At 44.6% G+C, this 15,145-nt stretch overlaps 1 protein-coding gene across 1 annotated transcript in view; it reads left to right on the top strand.

Annotated features, from left to right (window-relative positions):
• The window catches only part of WDR38 (WD repeat domain 38), a 61,668-nt gene that overhangs the window by 13,314 nt on the left and 33,209 nt on the right, over positions 1-15,145 (top strand). The window contains exons 2-3 of the mRNA XM_078640805.1: positions 8,374-8,494; positions 13,963-14,079. Coding sequence (XP_078496931.1) covers positions 8,374-8,494; positions 13,963-14,079 — 238 coding nt within the window. The remainder of the gene's footprint in view (positions 1-8,373; positions 8,495-13,962; positions 14,080-15,145) is intronic.

The following is a 15,145-nucleotide window of genomic DNA, read 5'->3' as shown; positions in this document are numbered from 1 at the left end:
AACAATAGTGATTCCCACCGCCCTCATAATATGGCGATGGGTAAATCACCTTTTGATGGCGGGCGGATTGCCGGGCCGGCGGTGGCGATCCACTCGCTATCGTAATCAGCTATCGTAATCCGCCCCTTCATTCATCCTTGTCTGTCGGAGGGGAGATTGCTGCCTCCGCGGGCATCAGTGATCCCAATGGGGCGGCGGTCAGAATTGAAAACCCTGAATAGCGGCGGTGCAGATGCAGGAACCGCCATCAGGATTACTATGTCCCTTTTCAACAGCCTTTTCATAGCAGACCCACTTCCATGAAAAGGCTTTCAGAAGGGGACTTTGGGGGCCCCAAACAGAGTCCCCGTCCCTCGTGGGCCACTGCAAAGTGGCCCTGGGGCACATGTAGTGCCCCCACACACATTCATGCACCATGTGCCATGCACCACATGGTGCATTGCACACAGTGCATGGATGTCCACAAAGTGCTCTATTACACTGTGCTGTGTTGGGGCCCTTTTCCTGGGCTGCAGCACAAGCCATAGTGTAATAGAGCACTTTTCAATCACCAGCACAGCAGTTTCATCCTGATTTGGTGGGCGGACCATCTACTGCCCTCTCATGTTGATTTTAATATAACGCTAGTTTTTTTTTAATGCCTAATCTAAGTTTACAAACGTTGATTGTTTTGTTGCTTTTACCTGTAATTCCAATTTTAGGGGGTCATTACTATGTCAGGCGGATTGCCTCCGCCAGACCCTTTGCGGAACGGCGGAGCAGTGTCTAACACTTGCAAAGGTCACAACGCCTCCGGGGCACACTGAAGTGCTTTTAATCACAGCCGGTTTCAAAAGCGACTGCGAACATGCAGAAATGAACTGACAATCACGGAACCCACTATGGGTATTTAAATTGGACTACAGATACCAGCACTCACCACAAGAAGGGATGCAGTACAAAATGAATGCACCTGAGGCTGTGGATGTCTTGTAACCTCACTATCCCGTGACTGCCAGCAGCCCAAGATGAAGGTGCGGACGGCACCGAAACGCGTAGGCAAGCATGAATAATGACGGATGGATTGTTGCCTTTGCCCTATGACAATAAAGGCTTTTACCTTACTGCTTCGGCGTGATCCTTCGCTGCGAGAGCAATTGTTAAGAAAATATATATATTTATATATTACTAAATATGTGTGTTTTAGTTTTTGAAAATAATTATAATTGTCATATTTATTTTAAAATCAGTTAAATATATTTGATTTTTATTATTGGTTTTATTTTTTAATATATTCACTGTTAGTATTTACATTTATATATATTTCATAAAACGATGTTATAGACCATGATTTTAGTGCCAACAATATTTATTTTTTTTTGATATTTTTTGATATTTTAGTCATTTACATGTTAACTATAGGATGATGATATTTTTGTCATCGATATTATTGTTACAATATTTTTGTAGTAAGATATTTTGAGGTTTGCTATTTTGTCAGTGAACCCCTTCCTCTCTTGCCCTCAACATGCTGTCTTTCACTCTGTGGGTCATATTACCAAGGAGAGGGGTTGGCCTAACGGCTAAGGCGCTCGACCTCGGACCTGGGGAACTTGGTTCGAGTCTCGGTAACGACGCCAAAAAACCCCTGTGAATCACTTAATCTCCCCGTGCCTAAAAAATGAAAGTAACTGGTGCTATGTAAAGCGCTCTGATAACTGATTTGGATAAAAAAATAGCGATATTTACCGCTAAGTAGGGTTATCGGCAATATTTTTATCGCTGCGCATCACCGGTTTTTATCGCTGAGATAACTTTCTATTAGCAGGGTTTATCTCAAAAGCGATAAAAATCCAGGTGATAGCAGCGAAATGCGTGAATATCGCTGAGAATGCAGCAATATTCACACATTAGCAACAAAATGCTCTTATCCATGTTATCCACCTCCCATTGGATAACATGGCTAAGAACTGGCCTGGGCAGGTGTTAGTATTTGGAGATATTCGCGCTTAGCGAGAATATTTCCATCGCTACGCCTGCCTTGCTAATAGGCGATAGCGACGTTAGCGACTGCTGTCAGTCGCTAACGGGTTGGGTACGCCCACTTTGCATGTCATTAGCGATAAATATCGCTGACATGCAAAGCGGGCCCCAAACCGCTCGCTATCGCCTACAAGCTGTCGCTAACTGCTGTTAGCGACAGCTTGTTAATAGCGCGGCGATATTCGCCTATTGCCCTCCTTGGTAATATGCCCCTGTGTGCCCATATTTACGTCTCTCCCTCTCTACAACTTTTCTCTTCCTCACCTCTCTCTCTACCTCACGCCTCTCTCTGCAGTAAACTGCCCTTCTTCCAGCTCAACCCCATGGATCGCTCCCATCAATTTCATCTCTCTCAATCTCCTTTCTCTGTTTGCCTCACATCTCTATCTGTCTCCTTCTCACTAGACATCGCCTCTCTCTCCCTCGCTCTCTCCCCTCACCACTCTGTACTCCTCATTGTTATAGCTCATGTCGCACAACCTCATCTTTTTCTACACTGCCTCTCTTTTTCTCTCTCACTGCCTATTAATGTCCAACACATTCCATAACGTTGTGTCTGTTTTAGTTTTGTTTTCGTGTCATTGGCAGATTGGTGTTATGAGCCTGGCAGGCAGTGCAAGTTGTAGCATGTGCTGTGTGCGTTAGAAACAATAGGTAGCGGATTTCAGTAGTTATATGCGTTTGAGCCAGAACATTAACTCGGTTTTTAACATTTTTTTTCAGAGAATTTCATTGTAATTTTTAATGATCTTGTTATTTTCCAACCCCCGCTGCCAGGGTTGGATTGGGATTAAAAACCAGCACGGGCACACTGAAAAAAAGTAGCCCACATTTTCGTATTGCCTCTCCGCAAAACACTGATTCTGCGAAGTTTTATAAAAAGAAGGGGTGGGGTCTCTGACAGAGGCATGTTTTCTTAACTTTACCTAGATTTTTAAAAATTCACGGATTAGTTCCACTGGTGAAACACACCTGAGGCCACTTCTGCTCAGGCCCCCTGCCCCCGTCCAATCAGCATACATTAATGAGCCGGCCCTGCGACAGAAAGGGAGTGACACCTCCGTCCGTCGATAAAAAGGAAGTAATGAATGCCCATCTGCCTTCAGAAAGTCCACTCAGGCACCCACTGGGCCACTGGCAGCATCCGAACAACACAGACGCTGCCCATATCGACCCCCCAGGCTGTCCAAAAAAGCAGCGCCCAGCTGGAACTCGGATACCAGCCCCTCGGCCATTGCCCGAGTGCCCAACTTACCAATCCGACCCTGCCCGCTGCTCTTTTGCCACAGCAGGCGCCCACCCCGCAAGGCATTCCTGCGCACCACCCGGCGCAGGCAGCCATTCCCAGCTCCGCATGGCCGTCGGCCTTGGGGATGATGGCAGGGAAGGACTGCAGCCGAAGTGCAAGAGTTGAGCAGTAGCGCTTGGACTTTGGCCACGCCTTTCACCTTTTTTTTCATATTCACAAATTCCAGATAGGATTCATGAATATCACGCAAGCCCCATAGCCCGAAGCTTCCCTCAGATAGCGAGACCTATTTCTAAATCACGAATGCCCAACGAATCCCCAACACGTAAGATGATGACTGGGTACTGAAAATGGTGCCGCAATACCAGAAATAACACTGTAATCCCTAGTTGGCATTTTAGGTGTCAGGGATTTGTGAGTCGGAAATTGGACTTTTGTGGCACTTTTTAATTAAAGCTAAAGGGAGCCCTTTGATGGTTATCGCTTTGGCCTAGGACTCGGGGTGTACATACCCTGCCCTTTGTAGGCCATTTTTACCATAATACTGGATATGGGGGCTGTGCATGCCGTAATGACTGCAGCAAAATTATCTTTTCTCTTTCAGCAGCCAATCAGATCTCCTAGTACCCCAGTTCCCACTGTGGTACCACGGTTTCGGAAGGGACGATGGGAGAAAAGGTTCCTCATCCAATCAGATCGCTTTCTTTTATTCGCAGGCTCGTGAATAATCTACAAATCTCAAACAGCAGAGAAATAAAATGGTGTTACTTTATTAAACACTAGAATCTCAAAATCTACTGAACGGATTTTCACCCACACCAACAAAATCATGCTTTTTGAGTAAAGCTCTACTTTCGAGCTAGGGTTGGTGTACATGCTATCAGCCGTTGGGGCTGTGGGTGTGAACAAAACTTCCCATGGGAGCTACAATGTGAATACACTTCTTTTTTACTCCTCTCTTTAACTTTTATTCCCCTGCATGAATCTGCATAAAATTGGCATACCAGACCTGTGCTGGTTACGTTTGTGATCTGCCAATTTTCATGTAAATCCTTCAATGGGGTCAAAGGTTATGTGCAAAACAAAACATTTCTTTGCAATGGAAAGTGTGTCTGGACCAATTTTTTTTAATTGACTTTAGGTATAGCATTGGATAGAAATTCGGGTTTTTTTTTGTTTTAATTGCAGTGGTATTATTTCCCCAATGAAGAAGGGCTCTGCCCGAAATGCATCGGGGGTGATATCACCAATTGTTGATTTAAGGAAATTATTGGAAAATGATGTATGTGGCTTGGATCCTCAGCTATTTAATTGATATTTACTGTAATGTCAATGGATTGAAGAAGCAATAATAAAAATGTTAAAGTTATAAGAGAATATGTATTGATATTTATAAAACATAACATCTCACTTGTCCTCAGTGGGGCACACTTGGTTGCTCTGGAGTTCCCAGACTTCTCTTCCCGGTACAGTACAGCAACCCAGGTCAGGGGTAACAGGAGGGAGGTATACTACGAACTACCCAACTTGCTAACTAAAATTAATTTAGACCACTTGAGAACATTCATAGGCACAGCACACAGCAGGGTGTGCTTGGAATACAGGGGGTGTTCCTGGTTTTCTCTTTGATGTTGTGGATCCTATGGTGTATACTGCGACTTGTCACTCCTGTCGCCCATTCACTGAATTGTGGCAAGTGGATAAGGCTGAAGCAGCGATACTTTTAAGTTTTGCTTTTACTGAGGTGACTTGCAGTGCTTACATAGGGCCGGTGATGGTGGCTTCTATGTGGAATGGGATGGGTCCCAGCATGGAGTGCCTCTCTATGTCACTAGGTTGCATGGGACCACCAGTGAACAAAGACTCTTTCCTTATGTCTAGATGCCTCTTACACATGATGAAATCCAGTGTCTCCTGCATGATTGGTGCACCCTTACTCTGCATGCACGTCGGGCAGTTGTGGAAGGACCTATATCGCTGGCCGCACAGAGAGCACCAGGGTGCCCTAGATGTTTGGTGCACAAAAGAGGCAGACGTCATGTGATCCATCTGCTGCAGTCAATGACAAGCCTTACATGGCTCATTGCAGCAAAAGATACCAATATAGAATGGATATAAAAACAGCATAAAATGCATTGAAGATTCAAGAGGTAATGGGACAATGCTTTAGGAAATCCTTGAGGCCAAGAGAAACAGGTTCTGATCCACACCCATTGGTGGAAATAAGGAATTGCTCAACGTAGACATTGATGCAGAGAAGGATGTGTGCCACGTATGACGCGTGCATGATACGAGCATGCATGTACAAGAAGGTACCAGTGCCACCACTAGGTGGGACAGTAACCACAACATTAGAAGAAAAGCGATGACTTTAGGGCCTTTTTAAGCACGTCTTCGATAGGGCCTCCAAGTTGGGTCTATTTTTGCAAACATGATGGAGGCAATGAACCTCATTCTTGAGTCAGGCATGCCAGGATAAGCTTCCAGTCACTCCCTGTGCCCCGAGCACTGAACTACTTTTTTCTGTCTCCTACTGGCAGAGTCCACTTCAAAGCACTTACAAGCACATCTGTGTGGTGAGATTTTATCTCATTGCAAGAATTTAACCCACTTCTCAAGTTTGTCAATTTTTTTCGGACACAGCGCTAGCTGCTCCTATGCGCTTCTCGAGGGGGATGTATGTGCCTATATTAGCAACTGAGCTGCACTGCCTTCTGCATGGCTAGAAGTCCCACAGGATATACCTTATCAGTAGGTCACGCTAGATTAGGGAGGGGGGGACCTTCACAGGTTTTTTTAATGAAATTACCATTCAGCAGCATAGTATGTAGAATGAACGCTTGCTGTAACTTGCGACTACAAGACGCACATGACTATCTCTTATCTTGTATACATGAGTCTAAAAATGCATGGGTCTACAGGCGGACTGTGGAAAGTAGTGCACATGATCCAAATGTATTTCTAGAACTGAAAGTGCACATTTTTATAAGACTTTTGTGGGCATTCTGAAAGATTCCCTGGAAATGCATTCCACCCATTGCTTACCATTGGCTTTGCGGTTCATAACTCATATTTTCTGGCTTTCTATTTGCTGGCTTTATTTGTTTTAGGCTGTCCAGCATGCCTTCGTCTCTCCCGTGGAGCCAAGCTTGTTCACCGTTGCTCCTTGTATTGTTTCACAAGCCCTCTCTTTCTGTTAACAGGACTTTAAATTGTGTCCTTATCTTGTCACATTTGCTGGTGCGCTCAAAAACATAGGTCAATGTGAGGCTTTCGAGGTAAGGCGGTGTTTACTTTTCTTTCTCTGACTTCAAAGTGAGATGATTTTTGTTATAATCTTGCCGGGTACTGGGAAAGAAGGTATATTTTTCTAGCTCAAGACAAAATTTAAATGTCTGTGAATGAACTGCGCAAATATTTCGGAATATATCAAAATTAAAACAGTACAAATAAAGCAAAGTTGTTTTGTCATTAAGAAGTGTGGTGAAAACAAATATTTTAATATAATCAAAAGAGATCAGTACAATAGGTGATGCTATTTCCACACATTATCGTTTGTGCGCTGTATAGTTTTATCAGTAAAACTTTTTGTGCAAATATAATGGTCATTTCAATTGAAAATGTGTTGTCTGTAATGGCAGTGTGATAACACACCATGCATACTCTACTCTAAGCTACTCCACTCTGTGACACTCCACTCTACGACACTCCACTCTACTACACAGCTCTCTACTCCACAATGCACCACTCCACACTAGGTCACTGTACTCACCTCTACATCACTCCACTTCATGCCAGAGCACTGTACTCTATGACAATGCTATACCACTTTACTCCATGGTACACCACTCCACTGTATGACACTTAACTCCACTCTACGCCACTCCACAATACACCACTCCACTCTACTGACCCTCCAGTCTAAGCCCCTCAACGCTATCACACTCTACTCTACTCCACTCTACGCTGCTCCACTCTATGACACTCTACTCCACTCCACTCTACTCTACTCGCTACACTCTTTGGCCCTCTACTCCACTCTATGCCACTTCACTCTAGGACACTCTACTCCACTCTACACCACTCCACTCTAAACTCTATGTCACTCTACAACAACCTACTGTAGGCCACTCTATGACACTCTACTCGACAACTCTTTATTACACTCTACGCCACTCCACAACACTCCACTCTACTACATTTAACTCCAATCTTCGCCGCTCTACTTCACTCTTTGCCACTCTACACCACTCTTCCCCACTCCACTATATGACATTCCAGTCCACACCACTTTCCTACATGTCATTAATTTTTAGCCATGCTGAACAGCAGCCACGCTGGTGTACAACATGGTTAAAACACATTGGCAAAGCAAATAGCTCTTGGATGCAAGACCTATTGGATTTGACAGTGCTTGTTCTAGGAGCTAGGATTGCCACTGCTTGAGTTATTTACAGAATACAAAATGATTAATGGGATGGAAGTAATCGTGAAATATCTCTTATTAATATTAGTTTAAAGAGCCCTTTTAATAATTGCAATAATGACAGGAGTTTTCAAAAATACGTCCTTTTTGCGAACGACCAAACACACAGCTATTGCAGGAGGTAATGAAATGGCAAAACACAGGGGCTGGGTTGGCAGCTTCTGCCTTGTGTATCTACATACCCTAGCATCGCTATATATTCAAGCGCCTTCTGTCCAGGAGTTCTGTAAATATGGGCTTGGAAAAAGAATCTGACGCTATAAAAACAGACAGCATCCCCATCACCATTCCAGACAGATACCTACTGAGTACCCTGATGCTGAACTGCATCCCTCCAGAGGGCTCCATAGCTACTGTCTGCTCTCTTTTCATTAATTGATTTCCCCTTTAAAGCCTGCCTGTTTCACAGGGCACTTGTCGCTGGTGACGACCCATTATGTAATATCAACAAAAAGTTATTATTATCAGAGAGCAACAGCCTTATTCATCCAAACCAAAAAGATGCAAAAGGGCAGGTTTTAACCTCACCAAAACAACAGCTCCTTATTAAGCATGTGCATACCTGGTTACCACAGTTTTATAAACAAATATAATGTCTTTTCTGCCACCCCACTAGGTCAATTCATGCACCTTTTCGCCAGACTGCCAGATTCTGCTCACCTGCTCCGATGACAGCCGCCTCTACATCTGGAATGTCAAAAGTGGGAAACTTCTATGTAAAGTCAAAGGTCATACAGGTAACAGCCATGTCCACCATTACCTTTGCATGTCACTGGCCAGCTGGAATTCTGCTACACAGAGGCCCAGATTATGAGTCTGTCTGTGTTTTATAACCATGGATTGGAGTTCCAGGACTGGTTTCGCCCTAGTTATGGGCTCATTAGCCGGGTACAGCTCCTTTCCAGAGTGAGCATATGTGACTCACGTCTGGGCAGAAGTAGGGCGAAACTGGTCCTGGGTGCTGTAGTGTCTTGATATTATGAGTGCTAGGACCCTTGCGGTTCTGGGAAGACTCTAAACAGGAATTATGTAATCTGATGGGAGGGGTTAAGGTGGGTTTATAAAAGTTATGACGCAATGCGTGCAGTGTGTGATCGCATGTGGAGGAATAAAAACATCTGTTACCTAGATCTGTGTGTGGCATGTTTATTTGCATGCTTCCAGGCTGGGAAAGATGCTACCGGTGTTAACCCGTGCCAATGTAAATGTGTTGTATTTGTAAAGCGCGCGGCTGCCCACGCGACGGGGCGTCCCGGCGCTGCACTCATACCGCTGTGGAACCCTTCCTGGCTTTTCCTGTGAAATGTCCACTCCTGGGCACCCACAAGGTGAAGCCAGGCATCCAAGTGCTGCTGGGGCCGTTGTGGAGATTAAGCAAGCTATTGCCCAGAGTCACAGAGTGGGACCCATGATTAGAATAGGCACCGAGGCGAGAATTATCAGGTCCGGGGAGATTGAGTCCAAGAGCCGCCGAGGTGGGAATTGAACCCTGGTCCCGGGCCAGACCTCTGCATCAGGGTCTGCCGCTCTAACCATTGAGCCACGCTTCTCCACAATGCTTCTCCAATGCTAGACTTATTGCAAGCAGCGTCCAATCACCTTAAATATGTTTCATGTACTGCCACAAGTGGCATGTATATGCCATGACGTGGGTCCCATGCTCACTGTGTCACTGGAACCAAACTCTACCCGGCAGATGAGCCCATCACTAGGGTGAAACCGGTCCTGGGTTGCTTGTGTTCCAGTTCAGGGAAGACATGGCTTGGCAGTTTTGGCTGGAGTGTTCCCATTGGAGCAGTGTCAAGACTGATTTGCATATAATAACAAAAACAGAGAGGCAACAATAGTAATTGAACATAGATATGAAAGAGGTTCTTGAGTCTTCAATATTGTGTCCGTATTCTTCTTTAATATTCTTAACTCAACACATGTGCAGCCATAGCATTTCATCCCAAAACAGGGCTTTATGAGGGCAAGACTAGTATCTTACGGTAGATTTTAGATGGGAGTACATCGTCATCAAAAAAAGGCAAATATCGAGGTGTAGAACCCTCCTTATGCACTTGAGTGAGTCAAGTCTTCCGCAGCCGCGGTCAAGCCAGGTAACAGGGGTGGGGTGGAGCGGCCAGGTGAGGAGGGATTTCGAGGGACGATGGAGAGGGAAAATTAAATGAATAATTGATTTTCCCTCTGCATCGTCCCTCGAAATCCCCCGTCACCCGGCCCCACCACTGTTACCTGCACGGACCGCGGCTGGTCCTCCGCATGGTTCTTGGTTGAACTATGCGTAATCAGGAACTACGTGTTTAAGGATAAAATCCAGCAATGAAGGCCGATTAATCACTTATTTGGGCATCATGAACTCCCTCGAGAACGAGAGTTGTTCAAAGTAGTGTGGCCCGTGTACGGCTCGCCTTCCTTTTCAACATTGACAACGGATCTGAAACGCATACGGCGTTCCATTGAGGTGGGCAACATTATATAAAAATCTTTTTGTTTACTTGTTCGACTAATTGGGCTGGGCGTCCTCGAATCCCTTGGCTGCTTGTTGAGATTATAGTGTAGTTACTGATTTGCATATGGTTGGGTCCAACCTGATGTGGCATACTGAGCAAACGAACGATGGGTTGGAGTGCTACCCCGAGCTATTACCACTGTTAGATTTATTGCAAGCAGCCTTCTGTGTATTTCACGACTTCGCAACTATCCCGGTCTTATGTCCACTATTGAGGGAAAATCATAACCTGATCAAAGTGTACACTCCCTGCTCTTCAGTTTTCTTGTATCCTGGGACTGGTGCATAAGACCTCTCCGGTGATGAGTAGAAATGATGATCAAAGTACTTGTTAAGACAGCCAGTACTTATCCAAGGGGGTGTGGAACAGCTCACTTTGTAGACTCGTTTCACAAGAGGACGTTGGTCACACTCAGGAAGTAGAAGAGTCAATCTGGACGTGACAACCTGGACACTTCAAAGGAGAATGGCTTGGCTATTGCTTGCACTCCCAAGCACACCTGTTTTTAGGGAAGAGAACAGAAGGTGAGTGTATGTGAGGGTTGGTGTTGTGATGTGTACCTTGCTTGGTGCTTCTCCTCCGCTGCGTCTCGTGGGGTTGTCGTGGCGTTCTAATCGGGATTCCAGGGAGGCACGACATTCTCGGAGAGGCGGTTGCTGGAGGCAGTAGGCTGGGATCCCCGCCCACGATGAAGAGCCAATAAACCTACCTTGTTGGAGCCGATTTCGTGTCCCTCTCTTCGCTACTGACATCATCAGTTGGCATTTCCATGAGGACATTATTTGTACACAGTGGAGACTACTACCTTCAGCACACACACAAGGTGTCAAATGGACAGTGGTACTCACCGGTCCATTCATCACAAATTAAACCCCATACTCTCGACCCTCAATTCAGGCACCTTTCAAACATGATGAAGGAAAAAGACCCCAGTAATTGAGAACCGAAGAGAACTCTACACCAAGAAACTCCGAAATGTGCTGCCATCTTTGTCAGTTGAATGCAAAAATCAAGGACCCCCTGAAAATTCTAGAAGGTCCTAGGAAAGGGAAACAATTCTTAATGAAATAACATCCTAAGCAAGTTGGGACCGTACGGGAATCAAGTCCTATACACAGTCAGAAAATATCAACACAGGCTCAGTGTACTAACAAAATCAGTAAAAAAAATTCATTTTATTCATAACAATTTTAAAATTCTGACATAAACAGCCATAATAAAACATCAATAGCATCACAAACAATACAACAACATATACACTGAAATAATCAGTTTAAATACAACCATACAACAGATGACTAAACATTATTCAAGACAAGATCAATGTTCCCTGTAGTGTAACCCACAAGTGGCTGAACTTTGTAGGTGTTTGTTATTTTCTCTCAGTAAAAGGGGGTGTCTTTAGATGAGCCCCTGACATCAGAGCCCAGCTCTGTTGTCAGTGAGGTCACTAAAAAGGAGAGACCCTTCATTGGGCCTGTGGAGCTCATTGTTGTAAAAGTACAAGTGCTGTCCAAAAACGTACAAGGGTAGAGACCAGCTTCACCCTGTGCCAGGTTATCTATGATATTTAAGTTATGTGCATTCTTATTACTGAAGAAATGCAAATCGACAGTGCTGGCCCTCGGCCAGAGAGATCTTGATTGAGCACTTTATTTCAAAGAATGAGGTGTGTTATTTTAGGGTGATTTCATTAAAACATTTGGATTGAGAGAGAAATTGGGGCAGGATCTCAGAGTTTCTGTAGTCTGATCTTTCACTGGAGGTAACTTAAGTATAAATGAATATATGTGATTTAAGAAGTAAGCTGCCCACGATGCATGCCCCCAGCACTCATGCTTTCAGTTGTGACAGGTAATATTTACAGATATGCAATATTTTATTCAAAGTCTTAAAATAGAGAATGACTCAGTTAACCAATGTCTATCGGTCTCCTGCTGAGAAGTTCTCTAGCTGTCAATAGGTCGTGGGATTCCTGATTTATGAAGCGCGGGTACAGACCTTTAGAAACTGCGGCCATCCTGCAAAGGATCACCGCTGCTGCCCCACTAGAAGAGTTGGAACATCTTCAGAGAAGTGCAGGCACTGTCCTACTGAAGACGCATCAGCTCTGTGTAAAGTGCTGCTACCCTCCACCACCACCATGGCAGCCATTCTGAGACTATTCGTGCAGTAACTTCAGAAGCATCGCGGGTGTGTGGAGGCCACCTGCTCTAATAGTGGAATGATGCGCTTCATGGTGACCAGAGTCCGCTGTCCTTTCACTTAGTTAGAGAAGATCAGTCTCTCCAGTGGTTTTTAGTGATGGTTCAGATTGGAAATTGGCTGAGTAGGGTGTTCATGATGCAGTCAGGAATCTACACAGAGCACGGATAGGTGGGGGTGGTGTGGGGTGGTGTGGGGTGGTGTTGGGGTGGTGTGTGTGTCGATTTACTTTAACGTTTATTTGATCCCCATGGGAAGCATGACTGTTGCTCAGTCAAAAGAGCCTGTTTTATTCAGACTCCTTATTACCAATTATATTGATTTGATGCAGAATTGGTCACCTGTGGGTGTCGTATGTGTTATCGAACCCACGCTCTATATGTCGATTTGTGAGAGGGCATGGATGCACTAATGATGTGGCAATGCTTAGCAAACTATGTGGCTCTGGAGCATTGTTGTGTCCATTATGGTCCAGTGGTATATTTTTGGCTGTCTGTTTAATGTGTTTTTTTCCTGATAAAGGACAAGCTATAATTATTTATTTGAGGTTTTATATAGAGCATAATTGAATGGACTGGGTAACGGAGAAATTTGCAGAGATACAAAAGAGAATAACACAAGTACTGTTATCAGCCAAGCATGAAGCGTGTTTATAACTAGTCAACATATGAGGAACATTTCGGCAGCCAGTTGGGTTGTGTCACGGCCTAAGGTGGAGGGAGTAACATATGTGCTGAGTTCATGGAGCTAACAGTAGAGGACTAACTGTGTAACATTGTGATGATCTGGGAGAAACTATCTTCAGGTCAGTGCTGACGGTGTAATATGAGGGTTTCCATATCCGTTTTGAATGTTCCCTAGGATAGGATGGTCCTTACGGATGTACGACATTACAACGCATGCTTTTACATCGCATGCTTTTACAACGCGAGTTTTACAATGCATACCATTACAACGCATAGTGCTTTGGGGCGCTGGATAGTGAATTATTTAATTTACTATTCCAACTCCAGTCCCCGTGGATAGTAGGGAAGGTGTTGGATAGTAAATTAAATATATTCCCTATCCTAGAGCGCAATGCGTTGTAATGGTTTGCGTTGTAAAAGCTGCGTTGTAAAAGCATTGCGTGGTAAAAGTTGCGTTGTAAGTGATGTTTCCCGGTCCTTACTGATGGGGTAGTGGATGTGTGTAGTTCTGTATCCTGGATGTTGCATGATTTTGTGAGTTTTTACACTGCCAACCACAGCTCTGTGTTAGATGTTTGGAGGTGCGGTGCCTGAAGTCTTCTGTGTGGGGGAGTGTGTCCTTTTTTGGTGCTGGGGGCTGTTGGGACCCAGTCATATGGTAGATATGTGCACTGCTGATGCTTGTGAAAGGGAGCTGTGCCGTGTTTCTATACTGCTTCAATGTGTTTTGTCGGCTGCTTTGTGCTTTACTTAAAATGTAACTAAATACACAATGCCCTCTGCCTCCCCTCTCTCCAGGGCCAGTGAAAGCCTGCTGCTTTTCTCCTGACTGCACCATGTTCGCCAGCGCCTCTTATGACTGCTCCGTGAGGGTCTGGAGAACAGCGACCGTAGAGTGTCTACACACACTGATGGGTGAGTAAACAAGGGAAGTCTTTTGGAACTGTCTATCAAGATTCACTTCCATACATGGTAGTCCACGTCACCAACACATCTTGGAGGACATCATGGAGAGCGTTCTGTGGGAGGACACCCTTCGTCTGAAGGGTCCACACAGAAGCAAGTTTATTATAGAGAAAGCTGTGTTACTGCAATCTTACTGCATAGCGCGGACTCTGAACGAATGCTTCCAACGATTGGTACATTAGGAAAATGTGATTTAGGAGAACAGATAAATATTACGAGAATCACACAGTTCTCTTTCGTCATAAAGCCAGGATTCAAAACCAGGTCTCTTGATTCCAAAGTTAGTTAACAAACCACACCTCTGGTACCGTGGCCTTCTCAAACAAGACTGGCTCGTAACCTATTATTGCTGAAAATTACAAATTTTGAGGTTATCTGTTGTCTGACCTATTCTCCGGGATCTGCAGAACTCAGATGCTACTGGGGCTCACAGAAATGCAAAGTTGGTCGGGTTTAAGCTTTTAGGGGGGAAGCGAGGGCGGAACAGTCCTGGCTTCCTCTTGGAGGTCAGAGGGCCCGATTCACAGAACTAACTTAAGACAAAATCCTAAACTTACTACTTTTGGTATTCACAGAAGTTAGGATTTTGTATTAAGTTTGTCTTAAGACAGACTTAAGACAGACTTAAGACAGGATTGTGTCTTAAGTCTGTCTTAAGACAAACTTAAGACAAAATCCTAACTTCTGTGAATACCAAAAGTAGTAAGTTTGGGATTTTGTCTTAAGTTAGTTCTGTGAATTGGGCCCAGAGTGCGTGGCTAAGCATCTACTTTAGGCAGCACATGTATAACAATCAATAAATGTTTTACACAGGGAATGTTATTCTATTTTTATATATAAAAGGGAATATGAGTTATAATAAGTTGCACCCCTCCTCCCTCTTTCTGCACCTCTCTTGTCTCTTTCTGTACCTCTGTTACTTCTTTCTGCACTTCCTTTGCCTCTTTCTGCACCTCTCTTGCTTCTTTCTGCATCCCTGTTGTCTTTCTGCACTCGTCTTCCCTCTTTCTGCACA

The sequence above is a fragment of the Lissotriton helveticus genome, chromosome 5_1 (assembly GCF_964261635.1).
Source record: "Lissotriton helveticus chromosome 5_1, aLisHel1.1, whole genome shotgun sequence".
In the NCBI taxonomy this organism is placed as follows: domain Eukaryota; kingdom Metazoa; phylum Chordata; class Amphibia; order Caudata; family Salamandridae; genus Lissotriton; species Lissotriton helveticus.
Note: the sequence above shows the minus strand (reverse complement) of the source record. Positions and strands in the feature narration are given on the sequence as shown.